This window comes from Myxine glutinosa, chromosome 12, assembly GCF_964187855.1.
Source record: "Myxine glutinosa chromosome 12, kmMyxGlut1.1, whole genome shotgun sequence".
Taxonomy (NCBI): Eukaryota; Metazoa; Chordata; class Myxini; order Myxiniformes; family Myxinidae; genus Myxine; species Myxine glutinosa.
This window is the reverse complement of record NC_136272.1, coordinates 16,756,305-16,780,670: the sequence shown is the minus strand read 5'-3', so window position 1 is coordinate 16,780,670 and position 24,366 is coordinate 16,756,305. Positions and strand designations below refer to the sequence as shown.

The following is a 24,366-nucleotide window of genomic DNA, read 5'->3' as shown; positions in this document are numbered from 1 at the left end:
TGCGAAACATGATGGGAATAGAGCCTGTGGTTGATGCTGTGAAGAGGAACAGGTTGAGATGGTTTGGTCATGTGTTGAGGAAGGATGAAAGTGACTGGTTGAGAAGAGTGATGGAAATGAATGTAGAAGGAAGTAGAGGACGGGGAAGACCGAGAAAGACTTGGCTAAAGATGGTGGAAGAAGAAATGCGGGCAAGGGGGTTAACAAGGGGAGATGCAGAAAATAGGGCAAGATGGAGAAGATTGTCATGGGGACCGCAAGGCTAACCCCTGCTCTAGCAGGGAAAATGGCCTTAAAATGCATGTTGTTGTTGTGTTGTGTTTGAAAAAATATTTTTGACATTTCCTTTTGGTTTTCAATTTATCAGCTGTACTTTTCTGAAAGCTGCATTTGCTGCAACTTATTAAAAAAATTATTGCAATTTATCAGGTGCAGTCAAAGGTGTCATTGGTGCTACTTGATGACCGCAAAAAGCCAATTAATCAAATTCTCACACTGAAATTTTCAAAACGTGGATGGGTAAGCTGTTCCGATGTGTCTTTCCCTGACTGATGCACTTGTGACGTTTTTTGTCTGCAGGATACCAAAATCACCTGTTTGGAGCAAAACTTGCGAGAACTCGAGGATGAGATCCAGATGCTCAAAACGAATGGGGCGCTTAGTGTTGAAGAGAGAGAAGAGGAGATGAAGCAGATGGAGGTTTACAAGAGCCATTCGAAGTTTATGAAGACCAAGGCAGGTGGAATGGTCATCGTTTGTCGTGCCTGTTGTTACCCGTTACCGGAAGGTGGATGGAGGTTGTTTTTTCACCCCATCTTCGTTTCTCTGTCTCTAAACAGGATATCTCAAAAAGTAATGGATGGATTCAGACCAAACTTGGTGGACAGGTTGGGTGCGTGACGAGGACAAATTAGTTTGATTTCCGTGAAACTACGGATCTGGATCCAGATATATTGTTTTAATTATCAAGTGATTCTTCACCATTGAGTGATAGGGCCATAAACTATATCTATAGCACGATATCTCAAAGGTTGTGGATGGATTATAACAAAACTCGGTGGATTAGTTTGATAGGTGAAAAAAAAACAAGCTGATTAGATTTTGGTTGAGGCCCGGATGCAGATTCGGCCTATCGGTGGGATATAATATATATAATAACCACCTTTAGAGGCCATTCGGCCACGGTGGGATACAAAACGTAAACCGTTCAACCTGGCAAAGGTATGCATTCTACCAAGTGCAGTTGTAGTTGTTGTTTTATTTCTGTCAGGGATTTTTTTTTTGCATATCTTTATCCTCCCTGACATATTTGAAGTTCATGAATTGAGTGTGGATTTGAAGTGTTTGTCAAGAATTGGTTTCCCATTGCTGCCGCCGCATGTATGTGCATGCACGTGCTGTGACATCATGGTCATGACATCAGACCTGCTGTAAGCAGTACTGTTAAAGATTTTAGTTTTGTAAGTGTCTCAAAATATATATAGTCTCAGGATAATTGCCATGGCACGAGAACATTGTTAGTATTAAAATACCCAGGTGGCTCACTGATGGCCTTCAGGGAAGGGGGAAATGCACCTGGTCTGACCCACAGGTGATGTTGCCCCACACTATGCGATAACCTTTCAATTAACTCTTAAATTATATTTTCGTTTAAAGTCGACATTTTGTCTACAATGCATTGTGGTGTTAAGGTGTAGCTTTTTGTTACTTGCAAAATCGAAATTTTTAAAAGTATATTGTTTGGTTGCGGTGGGATGATGAAGTTGGAAAGAAGATTGACGAGAAGAGGAAGAAGTTCAAGGAGTGGCAGAAGGCGAAAGGTACGGGGGCAGAAAAGGCAGAGCATGAAAGTTATAAGGCAGCCAGGAAGGCTGCAAAGAAAGAGGTAGCAAAGGCACAGGAGGCATGTAGGAAAATGTTCGGAGAACGCTTGGATTCGGAAGAGGGTCAGAAAGCGGTATTCAGGATTGCAAAGCAGATAGCGAAAGAGAGGTGTGATGTGATGGGGGTGAGTTGCTTGAACGATCAAGTGGGACAAATCGTTGTGGACCCAGATGGAATTAAAGGAAGATGGAAGAGATATATGGAAATACTGTTGAATGCAGAGAATGAATGGGATGGCAACATAGAGAGTAACCCAGTTTTAGGACCGGCAGAGAAGATAACTGAGAAGGAAGTTGAGGAAGCGATAAAAGCAATGAAGAGTAGAAAAGCGGGAGGGCCGACGGGAGTTGTGGGAGATATGTTGAAGGCAGCGGGAAATTGGGGTGTGAAGAGAATGACAGAGATCTGCAATCTGGTGGTGAAAGAAGGCCGCATTCCAGTGGATTGGCACCTGAGTACCCTCGTCCCTCTATACAAGGGGAAAGGTGACCCTCTGGACTGTGGCTCGTATCGAGCGATAAAGTTATTGGAGCATGGAATGAAGGTATTGGAAAGGGTGTTGGAGAGGAGGATAAGGAAGAAAGTGAAGATTGACAAAATGCAGTTTGGATTTATGCCAGGAAGACGAACGACAGACGCGCTTTTTATTGTGAGGCAGTTGCAGGAGAAGTATATGGAGAAGAGGAAGAAGTTGTTTCTTGGGTTTGTTGATCTGGAGAAAGCATTCGATAGGGTTCCACGTGAAGTAGTGACATGGGCATTGAGGAAGTTAGGAGTGGAGGAATGGTTGATCAGAGTAGTGATGGCAATGTACAAAAGAGCGCGCACAGCTGTAAGGACGAAGGACGGGAACAGTGGTGAGTTTGAGGTGAAGGTGGGAGTGCATCAGGGTCGGTACTAAGTCCACTACTATTTGTAGCTGTGATGGAGGTCCTGGCTCAGAACCTAAAGGAGGGTTTACCGTGGGAGTTGTTGTATGCAGATGATCTGGTGTTGATTGCAGAAAGTATGCATGGACTGAAGGAGAAGATGAACAAGTGGAAGGAATGTATGGAGACAAAAGGTCTGAAGGTGAATATCGGAAAAACGAAGGTGATGGCAAGTGGTAAAGCATGTGGTGAGGTGGAAAGAACTGGGAAGTGGCCGTGTGCTGTGTGCATGAAGGGTGTCGGAGTGAACTCCATTCAATGTACAATGTGCGCTGAGTGGGTTCATCAAAAATGTAGTGGTTTGAGAGGGTCATTAACCAGTGTGGCAACTACATTCAAGTGTAAGGTGTGCACAGAGGGAGCTGCAGATGGAGGAAATGTTGAGTTGGATCTTGGAGATGGCGTGAAGCTAGAAGGTGTGAAAACATTTTGTTACCTTGGAGACATGCTGAATGGAGAAGGTGGATCAGACTCAGCAACGGTTGCTCGAGTGAGATGTGCATGGAAGAAGTTTCGGGAACTGAGTGGCGTGCTGACGAGGGGGGGAGTGTCATTGAAGCTGAAGGGAAAGGTGTATGCTGCATGTGTGAGAAGTGTTATGATTTATGGGAGTGAGACATGGGTAATGAACGTAGAGCAGCAACGAAGCCTGGAAAGGGTGGAAATGCGAATGGTTCGGTGGATGTGTGGAGTATCGTTGAGAGAGAGGAAGACAAATGATGAATTGCGAAAGATGATGGGAATAGAGCCTGTGATGGATGCTGTGAAGAGAAACAGGTTGAGATGGTTTGGTCATGTGTTGAGGAAGGATGAAGGTGACTGGTTGAAAAGAGTGATGGAAATGAATGTAGAAGGAAGTAGAGGACGGGGAAGACCGAGAAAGACTTGGCCAAACATGGTCGAAGAAGAAATGCGGGCAAGGGGGTTAACAAGGAGAGATGCAGAAAATAGGGCAAAATGGAGAAGATTGTCATGGGGACCGCAAGGCTAACCCCCGCTCTTGCAGGGAAAATGGCCTTAAAATGCCTGTTGTTGTTGTTGTTGTTGTTGTTGTTGTTGTTGTTGTTGTTTGGTTGCGTTTGTTATTGTCTGTTTGTCTGTCTGTTTGTCACTCGCCTACAGGTCACAATTCTAAACCGATCGTCATGAAACTTCCCCAAGTTGTGGAAGTCGTCACAATTATTGAGAAGCTTATTGATTTTGGGGTCAGAGGTCATCTGCAGGACAAATTTCTAAAATCGCCATTTTTCATACAATTGATTTGATAATTATAATAATAATAATAATTCATTTATTTTGTATAGCGCTTTTCATGAAGCCCAAAGGCGCTTTGACAGAGTGCAAAACATAATGCATAACAAAACATGAAAACAACAATTGCAAAAAGACAAGAATCAATAGGGAAATATTTAAAGCAAAAGGAGGGAGAAGGAGAAGTGATAGTCAGGTGTTAAGTGCTGTGGGTTGAATGTTGAATGCAGTGCTGAACAGGTGGGTCTTGAGTGATGTTTTGAATGTGGTGAGTGAGGAGGAGTCTCTGATGGTGTGAGGTAGTGAGTTCCAGAGGGTGGGAGCAGCGATGGAGAAGGCCCTGTCCCCCCAGGATCTGAATTTGGTCCGGATGGGGGGGGGGGGGGTCAGGAGGTTGGTACCAGCAGAGCGGAGGTTTTGGGTGGGAGTGTGTCTGGAGAGGAGGTCAGCCAGGTAGGATGGGGCCAGGTTATGGAGGGCTTTGTAGGTCAAGAGGAGGATTTTGTACTGGATTCTCTGGGAGATGGGGAGCCAGTGAAGCTTGTAAAGGACGGGGGTGATGTGGTCACGGGTCCGGGAATGGGTGAGTAGACGGGCAGCGGAGTTCTGAATGTATTGGAGTTTATTGGTGATTGTTGAGGGTGAACCATAGAGGAGGCTATTGCAGTAGTCCAGACGGGAGGTGATGAAGGCGTGGAGGAGGGTTTCTGCAGCCGTGGAGGAGAGGGATGAGCGGAGACGGGCGATGTTTTTCAGGTGAAAGAAGGCTGTCTTTGTGATCTGTTTAGTGTATTTGTCGAAGGAGAGGGTTTGGTCAAAGATGACGCCAAGATTCCGGATGTGAGGGGAGGTGGATACTGGGATACCGTCGATGTTGAGGGCAAAGTTATGGGTGGATTTTGTGAGCGTTTTTGGGCCAATGATGATTATTTCAGATTTATCACAGCTAAGTTTGAGGAAGTTGATTTGAAGCCAGGATTTTATTTCAGAGATGCAGTTTGTCAAGATAGAGTGGGTGTCGGTGGAGACGGACTTGGTGGAGATGAAAAGCTGGATGTCATCGGCGAAGCAGTGGAATTGGAGACCATGACGGCGGATTAAGTGACCGAGGGGGGACAGGTAGAGGATGAAGAGGAGGGGGCCAAGAACTGAACCTTGGGGGACACCTTGGGCCTTGGGGGAGGGGAGCAGTGGGGGATTTGCAGTTATTGATGGAGATGAACTGGCGTCTGTCAGAGAGGTATGATTTAATCCAAGAGAGGGCAGTGCCGGTAACGTTAAAGGTGGATTCAAGTCGGGTGAGGACGATGGTGTGATCGATGGTGTCAAAGGCAGCGCTGAGGTCGAGGAGGACGAGAATGTTGAGGTTGCCAGCGTCAGAGGAGAGGAGAGGAGAAGGTCGTTGGTGATTTTGAGGAGAGCAGTTTCAGTACTGTGGTTGGAGCGGAATCCGGATTGGAATGTTTCATACAGGTTATTGGCAGAGAGGTGATGTTTGAGTTGAGCGGCTACAGCGCGTTCCAAAACTTTTGACAGAAAGGGTAGGTTGGAGATGGGTCTGAAGTTATTTAGGGTGTCAGGGTTTAGACCAGGTTTTTTTAGAATGGGGGTAACAGCAGCAATTTTGAGGGATGGTGGGATGATGCCTGTAGACAGGGAGGAGTTTATTGTTGCAATGATAAGTGGAGAGAGAGCAGGGAGGGAGGCCTTGACACAGCTGGAGGGGATGGGGTCAAGAGTGCAGGTGGCAGTTTTCATTCCTATGAGGAGTTCAGAGAGGTCAGTAGGGGAGACCGGGGAGAATTGAGACAGGGGAAGGCAGGATAAGGGGGGGCAGGTGGTTGGAGGGGGAGCGGGTGCGGCGGTGGTCAAGCTGTTGTAGATGTTGTCAATTTTGCGTTGGAAGAAAGAAAGGAAGGAGATGCAGTTGTCTACTGTGAATGACTGGGTGGTGGTGTCCAGGGGGCGGAGGAGTTTGTTTATTGTCGAGAAGAGTGCTTTTGGGTTTCCGGAGCCAGAGTGGATAATTTGAGAGTAGTAGGCGGAGCGGGCGTGGGAGAGGGCATCTTTGTAGTGTTGTAGGTGGTCCTTGTAGGCTTGGGAGTGAACTGTGAGACCTGTTTTATTGCGGAGTCTTTCAAGTTGGCGAGCACGAGTTTTCATCAGGCGGAGTTCAGGGGTAAACCAGGGAGCAGAATGGGTGAAAGAAACTGTTTTGGTTTTTACAGGCGCAAGCTGGTCAAGGCAGGAGGAGAGAGTGTGGTTGTAGTCGTCAGTGAGGTCGGAAGGGGTGTGGAGGTCAATGAAGGGAGAAGTGGACATTTTTTCAGAGAGGGTGGATGAGAATGAGGTAGGTGAAAGAGCGTTTAGCTTACGGAAGTTGGTAGTGCGATAATGTCTTGGTGTTGGGGTGGGGATGTTGATGGTCATAGTGATGGCTAAGTGGTCAGAGAGGGAGGTCGGAGCCAGAGAGATGGTGCAAAATTAATCCAGTGGACCAGACAAGGTCCAAAATGTGACCACGGATATGCGTAGGAAAGTTGACATGTTGAGTGAGGTTAAAGCAAGTGAGTAAATCAGTGAAGTCAGTGGTTATTGTGGAGTCGGTGGAGTCCATGTGGATATTGAAATCACCAAGGAGGAGGATTGAGGGGGAGAGGGAACATAGCTGGGTCAGAAAGTAGGAGAAGTCAGACAGGAATAATGGGTGTGGTTTGGGAGGGCGGTAGACGACAGCCATGACTGACTGCGTGCGACCAGAGAGTTTAAAAGCCAGGTGTTCAAAGGATGAGGATGAGGCGATGGGGATGAGGCTGGTCCTGATGTCTTGACGGTGGATAACGGCAATTCTACCACCTCGGCCCTCCGAGCGTGGTTTATTGACGTAGGAATATCCATTGGGTGTGGTGAGGTTGAGCGTGTAGTAGTCCAGTGGTTGTTGCCAGGTTTCGGTGAGACAGAGAAAGTCCAGTTTGTTATCCAGGATGTAGTCGTTGAGGATGAGGCATTTGTTGTTGAGGGACCGGGTGTTGAACAGGGTGAGCTTGATGTTGTTTTGAACAGCGGGGATGAATTCAGGTGATTTAGCCAGGGTTCGCAGGCAGGAGGTGCGATTTTGTGCGTTGCCGTGATTAGGTGCGCTGGGACGATGAGTGGGAGTGCGCTGAGCCGACCAGAGGACGGGGATGGAGTGACCTGATTGTACATATACAAACTTACGACCGGAGCCACGGTGAATGTACCTGGGTCGTCGGAGTCCATTTGATTTGATGGCAGAGATGCATGATGGGGTGGAGCAGGTATTGAGCAGAAGGAGCCTTGCGGCGGTGTACCGCAGAGCCATGCCAGGCAGGAGCGGAGAGGCGAGCACGAGGCCAAGGTTGAGGAGGTGAAACAATGGTCCCAACCCACGGGAGCAGGCCCAAGGAAACGAAGGAGACGAAGGAGACGAAGGAGCCAGGTAGGTGAAGCCAGGAGCAGAGTCGGGACCAAGCAGAGGGCAGACAGGAGCAAAGAGACGATCACGAGGCCAAGGTTGATCACGGCAAAGCGGGAAATGCAGCGGCAATCAACCGCCGCCGCTACAAATCAAGATCACGGCGGGAAAACCGCCGCCACACCGCTGCGAAGGACACAACCCACGAGAGCGTGCCCGAGGAAACAGCGAGCAGGCGAAGGAGCCGGGTAGGCGAAGCAGGGAGCAGAGCCGGGACTATGCGGAGGGCAGACTCAATGGCCAAAAAATCTGCACGACCACCAAAAAAGCAAGCCACAGACAGTGGCCCAGTCGAAGAAGCGGCGAGCATGTGACGCCTGCGTCCTCTTCAGACCGGGTCTTCTTCAGACCTTCAGATAATTGAACAGCTTTTGCATATTGAGTCACTAAATTGGGAAACCAACTATTTTTGAGGTCAAAAGGTCAAAGGTTAACTCTAGGTCAAACTTCTAAAATCATCAATTTTCATCTTTAAAATCATCAATTTTTCATCAGATTGACTTGAAAATAAAGCAGCATTTACATAGCGCATCACTGAATTGGGAAACCAACCAACTCTAGGTCAAACTCTAAAATCATCAATTTTCATCTGAAAAATCGTCACTTTTCATCGTTTGGACCTGAGCTTTGATCAAGATTGTCAATTTTAATTTTGATGAAATGGATAATTTGATGGGGGGAGAGGTGGATTTTGCAAGTATCCTGCTCTGCATGACGTCGTCTTGTTTATTTATGTATTTCTAAAAATGATGTCATCTTGCGAAATGGTTTATCATTCAAAGAACCTACAAGTTTGTTTTTATACAACTCCGCAGCCAAAGGCCACAGTCATTACGTTTTCAGGTTGTCCATCCTTTCGTGTGCCCGTAATCGGTTTCCATGTTACCACAATAACTTGAGAGGCACTGAAAATATTTCAGTCAAACTTGACCCAGGTATGGACTGCAACACAAAGATGAACTGATGAGATTGTAGGATCAGCAACCTCAAAGGTCAATGTTCATGTGACCTTTAATGGAATTATGACACACTGAAGGGATTTCAAGCAAAGTTGGTGCATGTATTAGCTTTAATAGAAAGATGAACTGATTACATTTTTGGGTCATGTGCCACATGAGAGTCATTTTGCAGATCATAACTTGAGTTAGAAACATCTGATGTTCTCTCTTCTGCTTATCTCTCCTTTCTCCCTCGTGCTTTATATCGTGTGACCTTTAATCGAGATCAAACGTAACAGTGGGTTGACATCTAATGCGAGCCGAGGCATATCCATCCACTCGTTTGCGTCAAGTTATATTTCCTCGTTAATTCTGCTCACCCATTCCCTTTCGCCCACTCTGAGCCTCTTGCTTCTTCGTAAAACGTGTCCTTTTATATCTCCGAGTTGATGAGCAAGGTGGAAGCACAGAGCAGAGTTAATTTTTACGACTTTTCGAATCGCCACTGTGGCCCCAATATAAATCATTTACCCTGACCTCCTGAACTCCTATCAATTTTGCATTCCTGCACCGAGTGTTGCCATTATCCCTTTCCTTTCAAATGCAGCACATGGCTGCTGGCTGCATAATTTGCCGGAGGTGTGGCTGTGCTGCTGATACCGTGCCCCCTGTAGTTTAGAGTAAGAATTTGAAATTTGTTCATGGTGCTGGCAATAGCTCGCCTACTCTTTGCGAAGGACACCGTGGGATCTTTAACATCAGCAAACTAATGCCGCTGGACGGTACACCCGTAGTTTAACATCCATCCGCGCAACAGCAAACATTGTTGAATTGCTCTGCCTGCAAAATACCAGGATGGCAGTTTATAGCTGGGTCAACATTCGTACCCAGGGCTACACCGTTTATTCGGGCGTGCACATCCCTAAGCATCTCTCCTGCCCATTGCCATTATCATTTTGGAGCACAGTTATTTAATTTTAGTGCAATCCACTGCAAGATTAGGATAAGAGGATTTCTGTTATTTGGATTTGCGTGTGGGGTGCAGGGGGAAGTTTTTTTAATCATTATTTAACATGCAACCTGTGGCTGCTGGTTGCATCATTACTTCGTGGCTCTGCCAGTGATGCAATGCCCCCCTGTTTCCGCTAAGCCGGTACTCTTTTTGCTGACCTCGGAAGGATCACAGGCTGAGTCACCTCACCTGGTGTTACTTTAATGGCACGACCGGGGCTCAAACTCAAAACCCCAAGATCTTAAAGCAGGCACCTCAACAGCCAAGCCGGCACCAGTATAGAGTCAAATTACTTCAATATACACATCAAGATAGAAAGGATTAAGGTTTGAACAATCTTTTGGGGGGATGGGGGGAGGAGGTTGGTGGGTGGGTGGGGGGTGGGTAGGAGGAGGATGTGGGTAAGAGGAGGATGTGCTTTTGTGCTCCATGTGGCAGAATATCACGATGCAATATCTCACCTTTCAGATGGTGTGTAAAAACCGCCCGTGAAATTATTTTGCACAAATGGATTTGGAGAGTTGTGTGGAATCCCTTGAGAAGATGTTTTCTTGCACTTTGCCCCCTCTGCACGTGCTTACGCTGCTCAAAGTGTTCCGCCTTTCGGGAGGCTTTGTGCCAAAATCGAGTCCAGCAGTCAATTTTGCATCAACGTGCTGTCTTTGCACAAAGATAATACAATTTTGTATCGCCCTTGAGGAATACAATTTTGTATCGCCCTTGAGGAATACAATTTTGTATCGCCCTTGAGGAATACAATTTTGCAATTAGTTGCATGGATGTGGAGTTTTCCATTCTGTTGAATATGAATCGGATTTACCTGCTGAATTCATTGCCTTTTGTACGTCACCTCGATTTGCACGAATCTGACATTTTTCAAAGTCTTCACTCTTGCAATTTTTCTCTGCTATCGTTATTGTTACCTCCGCCAGCAAACGGGGGCGGAGGTTGTGTGTGTGTGTGTGTGTGTGTGTGTGTGTGTGTGTGTGTGTGTGTGTGTGTGTGTGTGTGTGTGTGTGTGTGTGTGTGTGTGTGTGTGTGTAAAATGTTGTGTGTGTAAAATGTTGTGTGTGTAAAATGTTGTGTGTGTAAAATGTTGTGTGTGTAAAATGTTGTGTGTGTGTGTAAAATGTTGTGTGTGTGTGTGTGTAAAATGTTGTGTGTGTGTGTGTGTGTAAAATGTTGTGTGTGTGTGTGTGTGTGTAAAATGTTGTGTGTGTGTGTGTGTGTGTGTAAAATGTTGTGTGTGTGTGTGTGTGTAAAATGTTGTGTGTGTGTGTGTGTGTGTAAAATGTTGTGTGTGTGTGTGTGTGTGTGTGTGTAAAATGTTGTGTGTGTGTGTGTGTGTAAAATGTTGTGTGTGTGTGTGTGTGTGTGTGTAAAATGTTGTGTGTGTGTGTGTGTAAAATGTTGTGTGTGTGTGTGTGTAAAATGTTGTGTGTGTGTGTGTGTGTGTAAAATGTTGTGTGTGTGTGTGTGTGTAAAATGTTGTGTGTGTGTGTGTGTGTGTGTGTGTGTGTGTGTGTGTGTGTGTGTGTGTGTGTGTGTGTGTGTGTGTGTGTGTGTGTGTGTAAAATGTTGTGTGTGTGTGTAAAATGTTGTGTGTGTGTGTGTGTGTGTGTGTAAAATGTTGTGTGTGTGTGTGTGTGTAAAATGTTGTGTGTGTGTGTGTGTAAAATGTTGTGTGTGTGTGTGTGTGTGTGTGTGTGTGTGGGGGGGGGGGGGGGGGTTGTGTTGTGTGTAAAATGTTGTGTGTGTGTGTAAAATGTTGTGTGTGTGTAAAATGTTGTGTGTGTGTGTAAAATGTTGTGTGTGTGTGTGTAAAATGTTGTGTGTGTGTGTGTGTAAAATGTTGTGTGTGTGTGTGTAAAGTGTGTGTGTGTGTGTGTGTGTAAAATGTTGTGTGTGTGTGTGTGTAAAATGTTGTGTGTGTGTGTGTGTGTGTAAAATGTTGTGTATGTGTAAAATGTTGTGTATGTGTAAAATGTTGTGTATGTGTAAAATGTTGTGTATGTATGTGTAAAATGTTGTGTATGTGTAAAATGTTGTGTATGTGTAAAATGTTGTGTATGTATAAAATGTTGTGTATGTGTAAAATGTTGTGTATGTGTAAAATGTTGTGTTTGTGTAAAATTGTTGTGTATGTGTAAAATGTTGTGTATGTGTAAAATGTTGTGTATGTGTAAAATTGTTGTGTATGTGTAAAATGTTGTGTATGTGTAAAATGTTGTGTATGTGTAAAATGTTGTGTATGTGTAAAATGTTGTGTATGTGTAAAATGTTGTGTATGTGTAAAATGTTGTGTGTGTGTGTGTGTAAAATGTTGTGTATGTGTAAAATGTTGTGTATGTGTAAAATGTTGTGTATGTGTAAAATGTTGTGTATGTGTAAAATGTTGTGTATGTGTAAAATTGTTGTGTATGTGTAAAATGTTGTGTATGTGTAAAATGTTGTGTATGTGTAAAATTGTTGTGTATGTGTAAAATGTTGTGTATGTGTAAAATGTTGTGTATGTGTAAAATGTTGTGTATGTGTAAAATTGTTGTGTATGTGTAAAATGTTGTGTATGTGTAAAATGTTGTGTATGTGTAAAATGTTGTGTATGTGTAAAATGTTGTGTATGTGTAAAATGTTGTGTATGTGTAAAATGTTGTGTGTGTGTGTGTGTAAAATGTTGTGTATGTGTAAAATGTTGTGTATGTGTAAAATGTTGTGTATGTGTAAAATGTTGTGTATGTGTAAAATGTTGTGTATGTGTAAAATGTTGTGTATGTGTAAAATGTTGTGTATGTGTAAAATTGTTGTGTATGTGTAAAATGTTGTGTAAAATGTTGTGTAAAATGTCGACGGATTCAGAGGAAATCTGGTAGACAGGTTAGGTGTGTGGCAAGGATGAATTGTTTCAATTTTGGTCATCTGGATCCGAATCTTGATACTATACTATTTTATGTGATTCCTCACCATTGAGAGATAGGGCCAAAAATGATACTTAGCTTGATATCTCAAATTTTGGATAAGGTCTGGATGCCAATCCAACCCATCAGCGGGATTCAAAACATAAACCAATTTAGCCTGACTGGGGGTATGCGCTCCACCGTTCTAGTTTTGAAATTGTAATCCAAAAAAACAGGATCAAGTTGTTTATTTCCAGCTTGTTCACAATGTCTGCCAGGCCTTGCAGGCATATTGTGCTTGAATTTTCTCATTCTCTATTTGGAATGCGAACAGAACGTTTTCTTGCCCTTCAACAAATCGTGCAAAGCAGTCTCATAAGCCCATCCTGAAAGCGCTGGAGAAAACCATTTTTGATAAAATATTTAATGGTTTCCCAATACGAGGTCACCTTAATTTTATTTTATTTTCACCTTGTTGACACTATTGACTTTGACGATGATGGAAGACTCCTTCTGGGAATTTTGTGGATCTGGTTGGCCATTGGTGGTCGTCCTTTTTTGTGTTTAGCCAATGACTGTTCTGCTTGCTTTCCCCTTATCATTCCCCCCCCATACTTTATTCTCCATGTCCTCTGGCCTTCCCATCATGACTTTTCTGTGTCCTCACTGTAGGTGGACCAAGTAAGGCAGGAGCTCTCACGCAAAGAGTCAGAACTTCTGGCTCTGCAGACAAAGCTTGACACACTGACGAATCAGAATTCGGATTGCAAACAGCACATTGAGGTTCTGAAGGAATCGCTCACGGCAAAGGAGCAGCGCGCAATTATCCTGCAGACCGAGGTGCAGCATTTGTGTCCCACTGCCTTTGTTTCTGGGCTCTTGTTAAGTAAAATGGATGATGTGCAACCTGTGGGGTTCAACACCACTGGCAGGCAGAGAAGGGAAGCAGAGATGCTTCCGTTGGTGGTGTTGGACCTGTTAGATAAAGGTACGGTGTTCTGCGTTGTTGGCAGGTTGATGCACTGCGGCAAAGGCTCGAGGAGAAGGAAGCTTTGCTGAACAAGAAGAGCAAGCAGCTGCAAGAACTGGCTGAAGAGAAAGGCACTTTGGGTAGTGAGATCGGTGACCTCAAGGACATGCTTGATGTCAAAGAGCGCAAAATTAACATACTACAGAAGAAGGTTGTTGCAAGATTCTTTCATCATTTTAACCTTTTTAAACCTTTTCTTTGTTCTCTTAAGCATTATGCTCTGTATGCACTTGGTGTCGTACCATAAGTACCTCGTTAAAACTTTTCCTTTGTATTGTTTGACATGAGTGAGTTGTATTTTTTTTATGTACGACTTTTGAATGTAACTTCTCAGCTGATCTGCTGATTTTCTGGCAGATTGAAAACCTTCAAGAGCAGGTGAAGGATAAGGAGAAACAGGTGGGCAGCCTAAAAGACCGCATCAAGTCCCTGCAAGCCGACTCGAGTAACACTGACACCGCTCTGGCCACTCTTGAAGAAGCCTTGACTGAAAAGGTTTGGTTCCATTTGCTTTATCTCACTGCACTTCCTCGACCTGCTTTTGACCTGACTCGGCTTGCATGCCCCCACCCCTCCCTCCCCTCCAGCTTTTTCACCAAAACCACTTGTTTGGTTCTAATGGGATAGCTCAGACTTGGCATATACCCATCTTTGAGCTGCATATTCTACGGTATAAACAACTGTGGTGCTTCGCAGGAAGGGTGTTGCATCAATAGGCTCGTTTGTACCACGTATTTGAGGGCACTTGAGACAAAAATTGTAACATGGCTCATTGTAAAGAACTCTGCATGGGGAATAAGTGTTGTTAACCATGACATCATCGGTAAGTCCATCATGACGTCATAATTTGTTCGACAAGTACAATGCTTAATCAGATCAGCTTGAAATTTCTTGAGCGTGACCGATGCACCAATTATATTGGAGCATGCAAATGTATGATGTCATAGGTCACATTGTTCAGCAACCATATTGGATTGAACATAAAAACCTTCAAAACCCTCCTCCTTTGAAACGGCTGAACAGATCGAAGTGAAACTTTACAGGCATGATTGCCTATCCAAGACGAACAATGGAGTCCGGGGCATGATGTCATAGGTCATGTGGTTTGGCAACTTTGATTTTTGGAAGACTTAACCTTTAAAAATCAACTCCTCCAGAATGGTTGGACAGATCAAGTGGAAACCTCACACACATGCTCCCCAATCCTTGGGGATACCAGGGTGTTTTCAAATAAATCGGAGGTCACATGGTCTGGCAGCCATATTGGATTGAACGAAAACCAATCAATGGCTTGATCTTGGATCATCAATTTGGATTCAGACCAGGTCATTCTACGCTGGACATGCTGTTTCTGCTGTCTCAACAATGGATGGAGGTCCTCAATGCCAAATAGGAAATCAGAGCTGTTTCCCTTGACATATCACATGCCTTCAATACGGTCTGCCAACCCGCCCTGCTCGCCAAACTCTCCTCTTAAGGCATCCATTGAAACCTCCATGCATGGCGTGCGGACTTCCTATCTGGTCATAGTCAACGTGTGGCCCCGAATGGTTTTCTCTCATCTCCCCTTCCTGTTCAGGCTGGAGTTCCCCAAGGCAGTATTCTGGGCCCTGTGCTTTTTCTTGTCTTCATCAATGATCTCTCCGACTCTCTGGAAAATCCTCTCTATCTCTTTGCTGATGACTCCACTCTCTGCCGCTCCATACCTCATCCCTCAGATCGACAGCCTGCAGCCTCCTCACTCTCTGCAGACCTGGACAATATCACAAACTGGTCAAACAAAGGAACATGTCTTTCAATCCTGACAAATCTCACACTCTCACTTTGTCTGTCCGAAAAGACCGACTGGACAACCCTCCCATCTACTTTCTGAACAATCCTTTTGAAGTTCTGTCACTCAAGCTTTTGGGTCTCACTATCTGCCATGATTTTTGCTGGGAAAACCAAATTTCCAAGCTGGCATCCAAAGCCAGTCGCCGACTGGGCATCCTCCATCATGCGAAGTCCTTCTGGGTACTTCTGAGCTCCTCACCACATACAAAGCTTTCATTCACAGCTCGATGGAATACTGCTCTCCCCTCTGGGCTGGTGCTCCTGCCTCACACCTAGCTCGGCTTCACGTGGTTGAAAGCAAAGTATTCAGAATCATTGGAATCTCCCGCGATGAAGCTGATTCTGAGGGCATTTCTCTCTCTCTCTCACCGCAGGTAGGTAGGTGGTCTTTTTGTCTTCTACCGACTCCTCTCCGGCCTTGCTCCCTGTTCTGCTCTGTTTGTGTCTGTCCCCCAAATATTCCTGCAGGATGCACAAGATCTGCCAGCAACCATCTTTTAGTGAAACTGCCAAAATCAAGACTCTCTGCTCACCTTCACTCTTCCATTCCTCTTTTCTCCCGCCTCTGGAACAAAATCGCACACTCTCTTCAATCCCTCTCCTCCCTCCAGGTCTTTGAAACAGCTGTTCACCACCATCTCTTGTTCACCACCATCCCCCATCCAAAACCTTTATCTTTTCTACCCCCGTTGAAACACCCCCAATCCGTCTTTCAATCCCCAACTTCTTTCCTGAAATTCCTTGTAGTGAAAGTCCTGGTAGTGTTAATTTGCCCTCTCCAGCCCTCCCCCTTCCACAGATCTACCGACGTCCTTGTTCTCTACTGTTGTTGTGCTTGTGTGCTTCCCTAACCCTCCCCCTCTTGTCTCCCGCTCCCTTCATTGTATGTTTTATGTGGCTGTGCATGTTTTCATGTTCAATGTGTTAGCTCTTACACGAGCTTCGATTCTGTATACCAAAAAAAAAAAAGTAACCTTAAAAAAATTTTTTTTCGCTTCAACCGCTCAATCCATTGATGTGAAACTTTTACATTTTCTACTAGTCCTCAAAGGGAATACTTGTTTATCATTTAAACCTGATCGTTCGCATGGCCTGGCAGCCAGAATTTTTTATTCTGTGAATAAGAAACTACAAATTTATCTTCTCCAGCCGTGTGACTTTTCAGTATATTTAATAATTACATACTGTTTGAACTCGGTGGCATCCTGTCTATTAATTACGTTGTATATTAATTACGTACTATCGGGATGTACCTTTCGACCCTTTGGACTGCGGAGACCCCTTGCGCCTTTGAAGACCCAAAACAGTGTGTGGCAGTTCCAGAGAAGTCCCAAAGCCTTCTTGCTCTCCTTGTCGTCCTTATCTCTCTCCTTCTGTTCTAAAACTGTCATTGCCTCTTTGCTCCTCTTGTTCTTCTTGTTGTTGTTGTTGTTGTGACTTTGGAGGAAACTTGACAGCAAATGTAACTCTTTCCAAGCACAATTAAATGAATATACTGCTCTGTAACAATATACAGTCGTGGCCAAAAATATTGGCACCTTTGCACTTTTTTCAAATAATGCACCATTTCTTCCAGAAAATTGTTTAAATTTAAAAATTATTTTGGTGTCCATATGTGTATTTCTTTGGTTTGCAGTGGAACAAAACAAAAAAGGCTGAAAAAATTACTAAATCTTACTTATTCCACATGGAAATCCTAAAATGGCCCTGACAATATTATTGGCACCTTTTAGAAGTTGTTAGAAATAATTAGATTTCAAGCAGGTGATTCTCCTTTACTTTGGAATCGAACTCACCTGTGGTGAGTTGCAGGTGCCTGCAATATATAAATATCACTCATTCAACCCGTTTGAGTGGAGAAAAGGAGTCCTTCTGCTGTTTTGTGTCTCTGTGTGTACCTCAATGAGCATGGAGAAAAGAAAGAAAACCAGAGAATTGTCTGAGGAGGTCAGACACAAGATTGTAGCCAAGCTTGGACAATCCCAAGGCTACAATTCCATCTCCAGAGACCTTGATGTTTTGGGCCGCGTGCGCCTTTGTGCCGTTTTGGGCGGCGTGTCTGTGCCTGTCCTATGAACGAGATTCTGGTTTCGATTCGACATCGTTCTGTTGATCACTGGAGGGGACCAACTCTGAGCTCGAAGACGGGAATATAGAGACACGGGAAGGTTATTTTCCACTCACGTGGAGCACAGTGAGTTACCTCATGCATGTTAACGGATGGTATCATCATAGGAGCTATTGATTGTACTCTGGATTCCTATTATTGTTGTTCTGTTATTTTTGTGTGATTTTTAATACAATATTTGTTTGTATAATTGGTGTTTGTATTATTTGCAATTGGTGTGGTTTCACCATTGATTTTTGACCCAGGATAACATATTTTTCTGCTGTGGCTCCTCTACGGGTTCGGAGGTATACCAAGACCAGGAGATCGTAGAGGAACCCGTAACACAGGCATGGACAATCTCAAGGCTACAAGTCCATCCCCAGAGACCTTGATGTTCCTGTGTCCACCGTACGCAATGTTATCAGGAAGTTTAAGGCCCATGGCACTGTAGCTAACCTCCCTGGACATGGCTGCGAGAGAAAAGTTGATCGAAGATTGCAGCAAAGGATTGTTCAAATGGTGGACATCATCTCTATGTTTACAGAAAACAAAATGAAGCCTTCAAAGAAAAGAACACCTTCCCTACAGTCAAACATTGAGGAGGTCCAGTGATGTTTTGGGGTTGCTGTGCTGCCTCTGGCACTGGGTGCCTTGAATGTGTGCATGTCATCATTAAATCAGGAGATTACCAAGGCATTTTGGAGCGCAATGTTCAACCTAGTGTCAAAAAGCTGAGTCTCTGTCGAAGGTCATGGGTCTTTCAGCAGCACAATGACCCCAAACACACTTCAAAAAGCACCCTGGAATGGTTCAAGACACCCAGGAATAGACTTCTGAAGTGGCTAGCAATGAGTCAAGATCTAAATCCCATTGAACACCTGAGGGGAGATCTGAAAACAGCAGTTGGGAGAAGGCACCCTTCACTTCTGGGAGAACTGGAGCACTTTGCACAAGAAGAGTGGGCCAAACTGCCAGTAGAGAGGTGTAGGAAGCTCATTCATGGCTCTAGGAAGCACTTGGCTGCAGTTATTTTGTCCAAAGGCTGTGCTACCAAATATTAATTCTAGGGTGTCAATAATTTGGCCAATGCCATTTCTTTTTATTTTCTGATTTAAAAGGATATATTAAGTTCTGAATCAAGAACAAATGTTCTGTAATATTGACAGTGAAATAAAGAATTGTGGAGAGCAAATACTTTTGTCAATTTCAACTTATTTTTCGAGAAAATTGTGTTATTTTTTAAAATTGTAAGTGTGCCAATATTTTTGTCCACGACTGTATATAGATTATATGATTGTCCTGTCTCAGCATCCTTTGCTCGTGTCATGTTAGGGGGTTGTTAAGGTTTGTTATGTCAAAGGCCTTTGAGTAAATGAAGGGAGTAAAGCAACAATATTGTTATGTCGGTGGGGTAGAGGAATATATAGAGTCAGATAAATCTGAATAGGTAACATGCTTCGTCTGCCGCGATAAGGAATCTGCCCTGCAATAAGTTCTGTGTGTTTAGTCTGGTTTGTCGGTTAAGGAGTATGCCTGTGAACATACCAGGATGTTCGTGTGCTAGGTAGTTATAGGGATTAAATATAACAGCCCTTGTGTGTCACACCTGGTAATCAAACCTTTGCCCCTTATGGCAACGCACACCTGTAAACACTTAGATAGGCCCTTTAGCGCACACAGTAATTAAATTCCCTTCCCTTACAACGACTTTGGAAGAAGACAGGCAGAAAGTCAGATCGGGGCACCGCCGCATGGGCCGCAGCCGGCTACACCTCCAGCTGGCCTGGAACGGCCTCGTGGCAAGGCCGGGGGCCACGCGCGGGAGGACGGTTGGCTGGGCAGGGAGGGGGTCGAGCAGTACCTGTGCGGGAAGCACTCGACCTATCAGAGGGCGCGCCGAGACCGACGTCACAGGCCAGGCCATAAAAGGGCACGCTGCATGACATTTTGAGCAGCTCTCTTGGGTTTTCATAGCGTGCAGTCGCAATTGCTCTCCTTTGGCCCTCACTCCCCTTTTGCCGTTCTTCTTCGCTGGTCTATTGGCGCTGTACGACATCTGTTGGTCCCTGCGCTTCTCTTCATCGGGCTGACGGTTCGCTCGTGGTGCTTGGAGCGGTGCTCGTTGCTTCTGGAGCTTAGAGTGGTGTACGGGATCTCATGTGCGAACGGAGAGGGCGTTGGCTCGGGGCCTAGTGAAGCGTGCGAGGCGGACGGAGGATTTCTCCGCACCGGAGTTTGGAGCACCATTGGACGATACACTGCAAGACGACGGACAGATAAGACCGCACCCTACATTCACAATTACACTACGGTTTCTTTTCCTTCATTCATCCCTGTGTCCTGTTGTTGAGTCTGGTGTGTGGGATCCCAATTTAGGAATTAGATTTATCGTCGTGTTTCCCTGTCCCGATCCTTATTACAATAAACCCTTTTATTGTTTCTCATTCCCTTCCACTCTGGTGTCCGTTTGAGTTCGTTCCCCTTCCACAGTTACGTGCTCCCGCTTCTTCCTCTTCCCTTCTTCTCTTCCCGCGTTTGATAGCACAATCTGTATTGATCGTCGCCTCCGTTAAAGCCGTTCTGGTCTTCTGCGGTCCCTGGTATTAACCGGAAGGGTCCGCGTGACAATATCATCTTTATATCCTTCCCTATACATTTTCTTTCTAGCAATGGTAAATTGAGAAAAATGAATGATATCAAGTTGTTGCGATGAAATGCTCCTCCACGCTCTTCATTTGCCATTTATAGGAGCACATCATCGAGCGGCTGAAGGAGCAGAGGGACAGGGATGACCGTGATCGGCAGGAAGAGGGAGACACCTACAAAAAGGAGAACAAAGAACTGAAGGAAAAGATCAAAGTGCTGCAGAATGAATTGACTGACAAGGAGGTATGGAGCTTACTCTGTTATTTATTGTTGTGGATCTGCCGCCGGCCTTCTCCCCTTACCAAGGGGGGATTAGTCCCCTTGTCTTTGACTGACCTGGCGCGACCCGGGACCTATTGCGTCCCTTCCGGACAGCGCTAAATAGGGTTGCAGGACCAAATTCGCTGTTACCTAAGTACTAGCGCTGCCCTGCAAGCGAGGAAATAAGCCCCGCACGAACCACGTGTGATGATGATATGCCGAGCGGTTTGCGTACACGTGATTCGTGCTATTATTAATTACTAGACCCCGATTCAAGCGGTTCTTATTCGTACCATGCTTAGTCAATGGCGAAATCACAAAGACGATCGAATTGGAAGGAAGAACAGAATTTATTTACACTATACAATGGTAGAAGAAAAGGGGACACAGAGCAGCTTATACAGTTTTATTCTTAATACCCAGGACAAACGGGCCGTCTCACACACACTCACACGGGGATTGCTGGGGGGCAGGTTGATGTTCACCAGCGCGTCCAGGGATGGCTCTCGTACAGCTCTCTTGGTCCACGGCACGTCCCTTGGAGATGGAAGTAGGTGAAAGCAGGAGCTCGCCGCGTGTCGTCTGAACGGAGCGGGTTATCACGGGGCGAATGGTATGGAGCGGACTTTGGCGCGGCTGGCGGTTATTCACTTGCGGCTATTGCCGCGCTTACTCGCGTGGCTGGAAAATGCGCTATATGCGTTACCGGCGCGTCTGGCTGCGCCCGCGTACTTGTACGGTTCAACCTCTTCTCTCTGCGCAAGTCCTCAAACAAATCCTTTTCGAGCAGGTCCTTTTGCCACTGCCGTGTGCACGCGAGTCTTTCAAGTCCTTCAACCAAGTCCTTTAGCGCTCTCCACTTGCAAGTCCTGCTTGTAAGTCCTTTGACCAAAATCCTTCTCAATCAAGTGTTCCCGCGCTAGTCCTTCCCAACAAGTCCTTTCGAGGGCTTTTCGCATGGGCTTATATAGACCCGCCCCGCAAACCCTCTGGAACTCACCAGACGCGCTTCACCACACCCTCACGCCATGCCGCTCGAGCTCTGATTGGCTGGTGGCTCTTACCGTCATCGCCTCGCCGCCCCCACCTTTTTAGGCCTACCTCGTGTTACTCGACTAGTGGTCAGCCAAATGGGGCGCGGGATGGATTACGCCCATAGATGTAGAATTGGAGGGTGGACGCAAAATGAATGGGGCCTACTCTCCTGTCTTTACACAACACAGGTACTAAGAGGGGACATGGCCTATTCTTACACATACTCAGACATAACTATACTACAAATGGGCCTAGATGTTGCTCGTGTGACTAACTATGGGGGGCAAACCTTTAACCTTTAATGACTTCAATGTGCCAATCTCAAAACCGCAGCACTGTGTATATATATATATATATATATATATATATATATATATATATATATATATATATATATATATATATATATATTGTTATGGAACCCAACGTCGGCCTCTGTTCCCCTTATCGAGGGGGGATTAATCCCCTCGTCTATAACTGACCGACGTGGTCCCTGACGCTGCACAGCTACCCCCGAAGAGGCAGGTGCACAACCTCGTTCATACCGCGGACAGATGTTAATTGCCGAGCGGTTTTAGCAACCGCGGCACGAACTATTAACAGAACTAGACCCGATCCTTAAACGTTGGCCAAAATCGCGCCACATATACTCAATGGGGAAACCTCTAAAGCGACCGAATGTGAAGAAGAAGACAAAGGTAGTAAGAACAGGATTTATTATTATTTACACACCACCAAAGCAGGGAAGAAAAGAAATGTAATTTACAGGGAAATGGAAGGATCAGAAGGACACAGAGCAATTTCTAACTTATCTATACAGGCTTAACTTATACCCAGGGACAAGACACACAGAACAAACTCACGTCCACGAATGGGGAAATTGCAGAGTGGATTGGCTGGAGGGATCAGAAGGTTCAGGTGGGACCACAAAGCCTGGAAGGTTGAGCAGGGCGCACAGCAAGCAGGTCCTCTCCGGGCTAGGAGCGAGCAGGGCGGCGGCAGCACACGTATCTCGTCCTTCCTCGACACACCTCGGGCTCTTTTGTCATCTGCTCCGGTCCTCTCTCAATCGTCTGACGCGTCTCTCTCCCTCCAATCCTCCTTTGGCACCACCTTCTTTGTCTCTCTTGCTGTCTCTCTCTTGCGCGATTGTCGCACCTTGTCTCATACCTTCAGCGCGGGTGTGACACGCCCTCGTCGGTTTCGGTCCCGCCCTCCCCCGTGCTCTGTTTCATGACCTTACATGGCAATGCCCCAGGCTTGTCTCCTTATTTGGGCATGGCGCCGAACGGCGCGCCCCTCGTGGCGAGCCACGGGCTTGTTTCCTTATTTGGGCATGGGGCTGAACAGCCCCGCCCCTCGTGGCGCGCCCTGGGCTTGCCTCTTCCCGGCGACCCCGCCCCTCCTGTTCAAACAGAGCACGGAGCACATATTCGCTATAGCAGCGAAATGAGAGGGCGCGCACCCCACGCTTGTGAAACTGCTTTACCCAGAGATGGAGAGTTTGGCTGGGAAATGTAATTATTGAAGGGGAGCTATTCTTATTTGATTCGGTGCAATGGAGTGTCAACTAATGGAAGACACAGCCTTTAACTAACAGAGAATAAGGGAATAACTATTTAGAGGTTCTAAAATTTGCTAGGTGTATGCGATGAATTAACTAAGGGGACGACCATTGATCTTGGTTCTTAAAGGAGGTATTTACAACAATCATGACACTTACACAGGGTGATATTTTACAACAATTCTCAAATCCACAACAATATATTTGTGCAGCGTCTGTCCTGTCCTGTGTTGTCACTGAACTAATTTCTCAAACTTTGTGAAATCGTACCAAACTTCTGGTATGCACATATCTCTCCCGTCGGTATGTCCTACGGGTATTTAAAAAAAAAAAAAAATTGCAATTTTTTTTTTTTGGGGGGGGGAATTTTTTATTTTTTTTCAACTTCAATTGTTTATAAAATGCGATATCACGTATATTACAAATACATTTGTGCAAAATAATTGTTTGAATTATGATTGGTTTAAACCATGACAAAACGGCAACTCGGGTACAGTCATTTATCTATACTAGGGCATGCCCGTACTATATCTATATCTAAAATTATATCCCCCCCCTCTATTTACATGAAATGGTTTGGTCCAAAGCGAACGGCTTGCGAGTACGGTGACAATCCCCCCCCCCCCCCCCCTCTATTTACATGAAATGGTTTGGTCCAAAGCGAACGGCTTGCGAGTACGGTGACAATCCCCCCCCTCTATTTACATGAAATGGTTTGGTCCAAAGCGAACGGCTTGCGAGTACGGTGACAATCCCCCCCCTCTATTTACATGAAATGGTTTGGTCCAAAGCGAACGGCTTGCGGAGTTTGGTAAAGAAATCGCCATAGCATGCACAAACGCGCAGGAAAGCGAAAGAATCGCAAATTAGTTTTAATTAGTTTTAAAACATAGTTTAACGCCAACATAGCGGCAACATAGTTTGCCAACGTGAAATAAATGAATACGCTCTCAAATGTGCCGTCCGAGGCAGAGTCTGTTCGCCACGTTCGGCACACGTGATAGCTCGCTGCTCTCTGATTGGTTGAATCGTTTTTTGGACATAGCTCGGTAACTACTTGTCCGATTAATATGAAACCTTGAAAAGGCACATCCTCGGGTCCCCAGCAATATACCTGGCAAGTTTAAAGTATATCGGACCCGTGGTTGTCGAGAAACAGCGGTCACAGACATACATACATACATACATACATACATACATACATACATACACACAGAGATTACTGGAATTATAGATAGATTTATCTATATATCGACACATCTGGGCAGTGTCTGTGTTGTCACTTAACGACTCCCTCAAACTTTTGTTTCCGTGGTTGTGAAGTGTTTTTAATAACGTTGTGGTGGTTTTGAATCACGTGGTGGTGATGTATTTTGAATTATGTGGTGGTGAGGTGTTTTTAAATGATGTGGTGGTGAGGTGTTTTAATATCACATGGTGGTGAGGTGTTTTTAAATCACATGGTGGTGAGGTGTTTTGAATT

At 45.3% G+C, this 24,366-nt stretch overlaps 1 protein-coding gene across 3 annotated transcripts in view; it reads left to right on the top strand.

Moving 5' to 3' along the window:
• Positions 1-24,366, top strand: part of LOC137438165 (ELKS/Rab6-interacting/CAST family member 1) — a 119,942-nt gene that overhangs the window by 62,633 nt on the left and 32,943 nt on the right. For all 3 annotated transcript variants that reach the window (XM_068133173.2, XM_068133171.2, XM_068133172.2), the window contains exons 8-12: positions 580-735; positions 13,077-13,244; positions 13,418-13,585; positions 13,792-13,929; positions 20,126-20,266. In XM_068133173.2, coding sequence (XP_067989274.1) covers positions 580-735; positions 13,077-13,244; positions 13,418-13,585; positions 13,792-13,929; positions 20,126-20,266 — 771 coding nt within the window. The remainder of the gene's footprint in view (positions 1-579; positions 736-13,076; positions 13,245-13,417; positions 13,586-13,791; positions 13,930-20,125; positions 20,267-24,366) is intronic.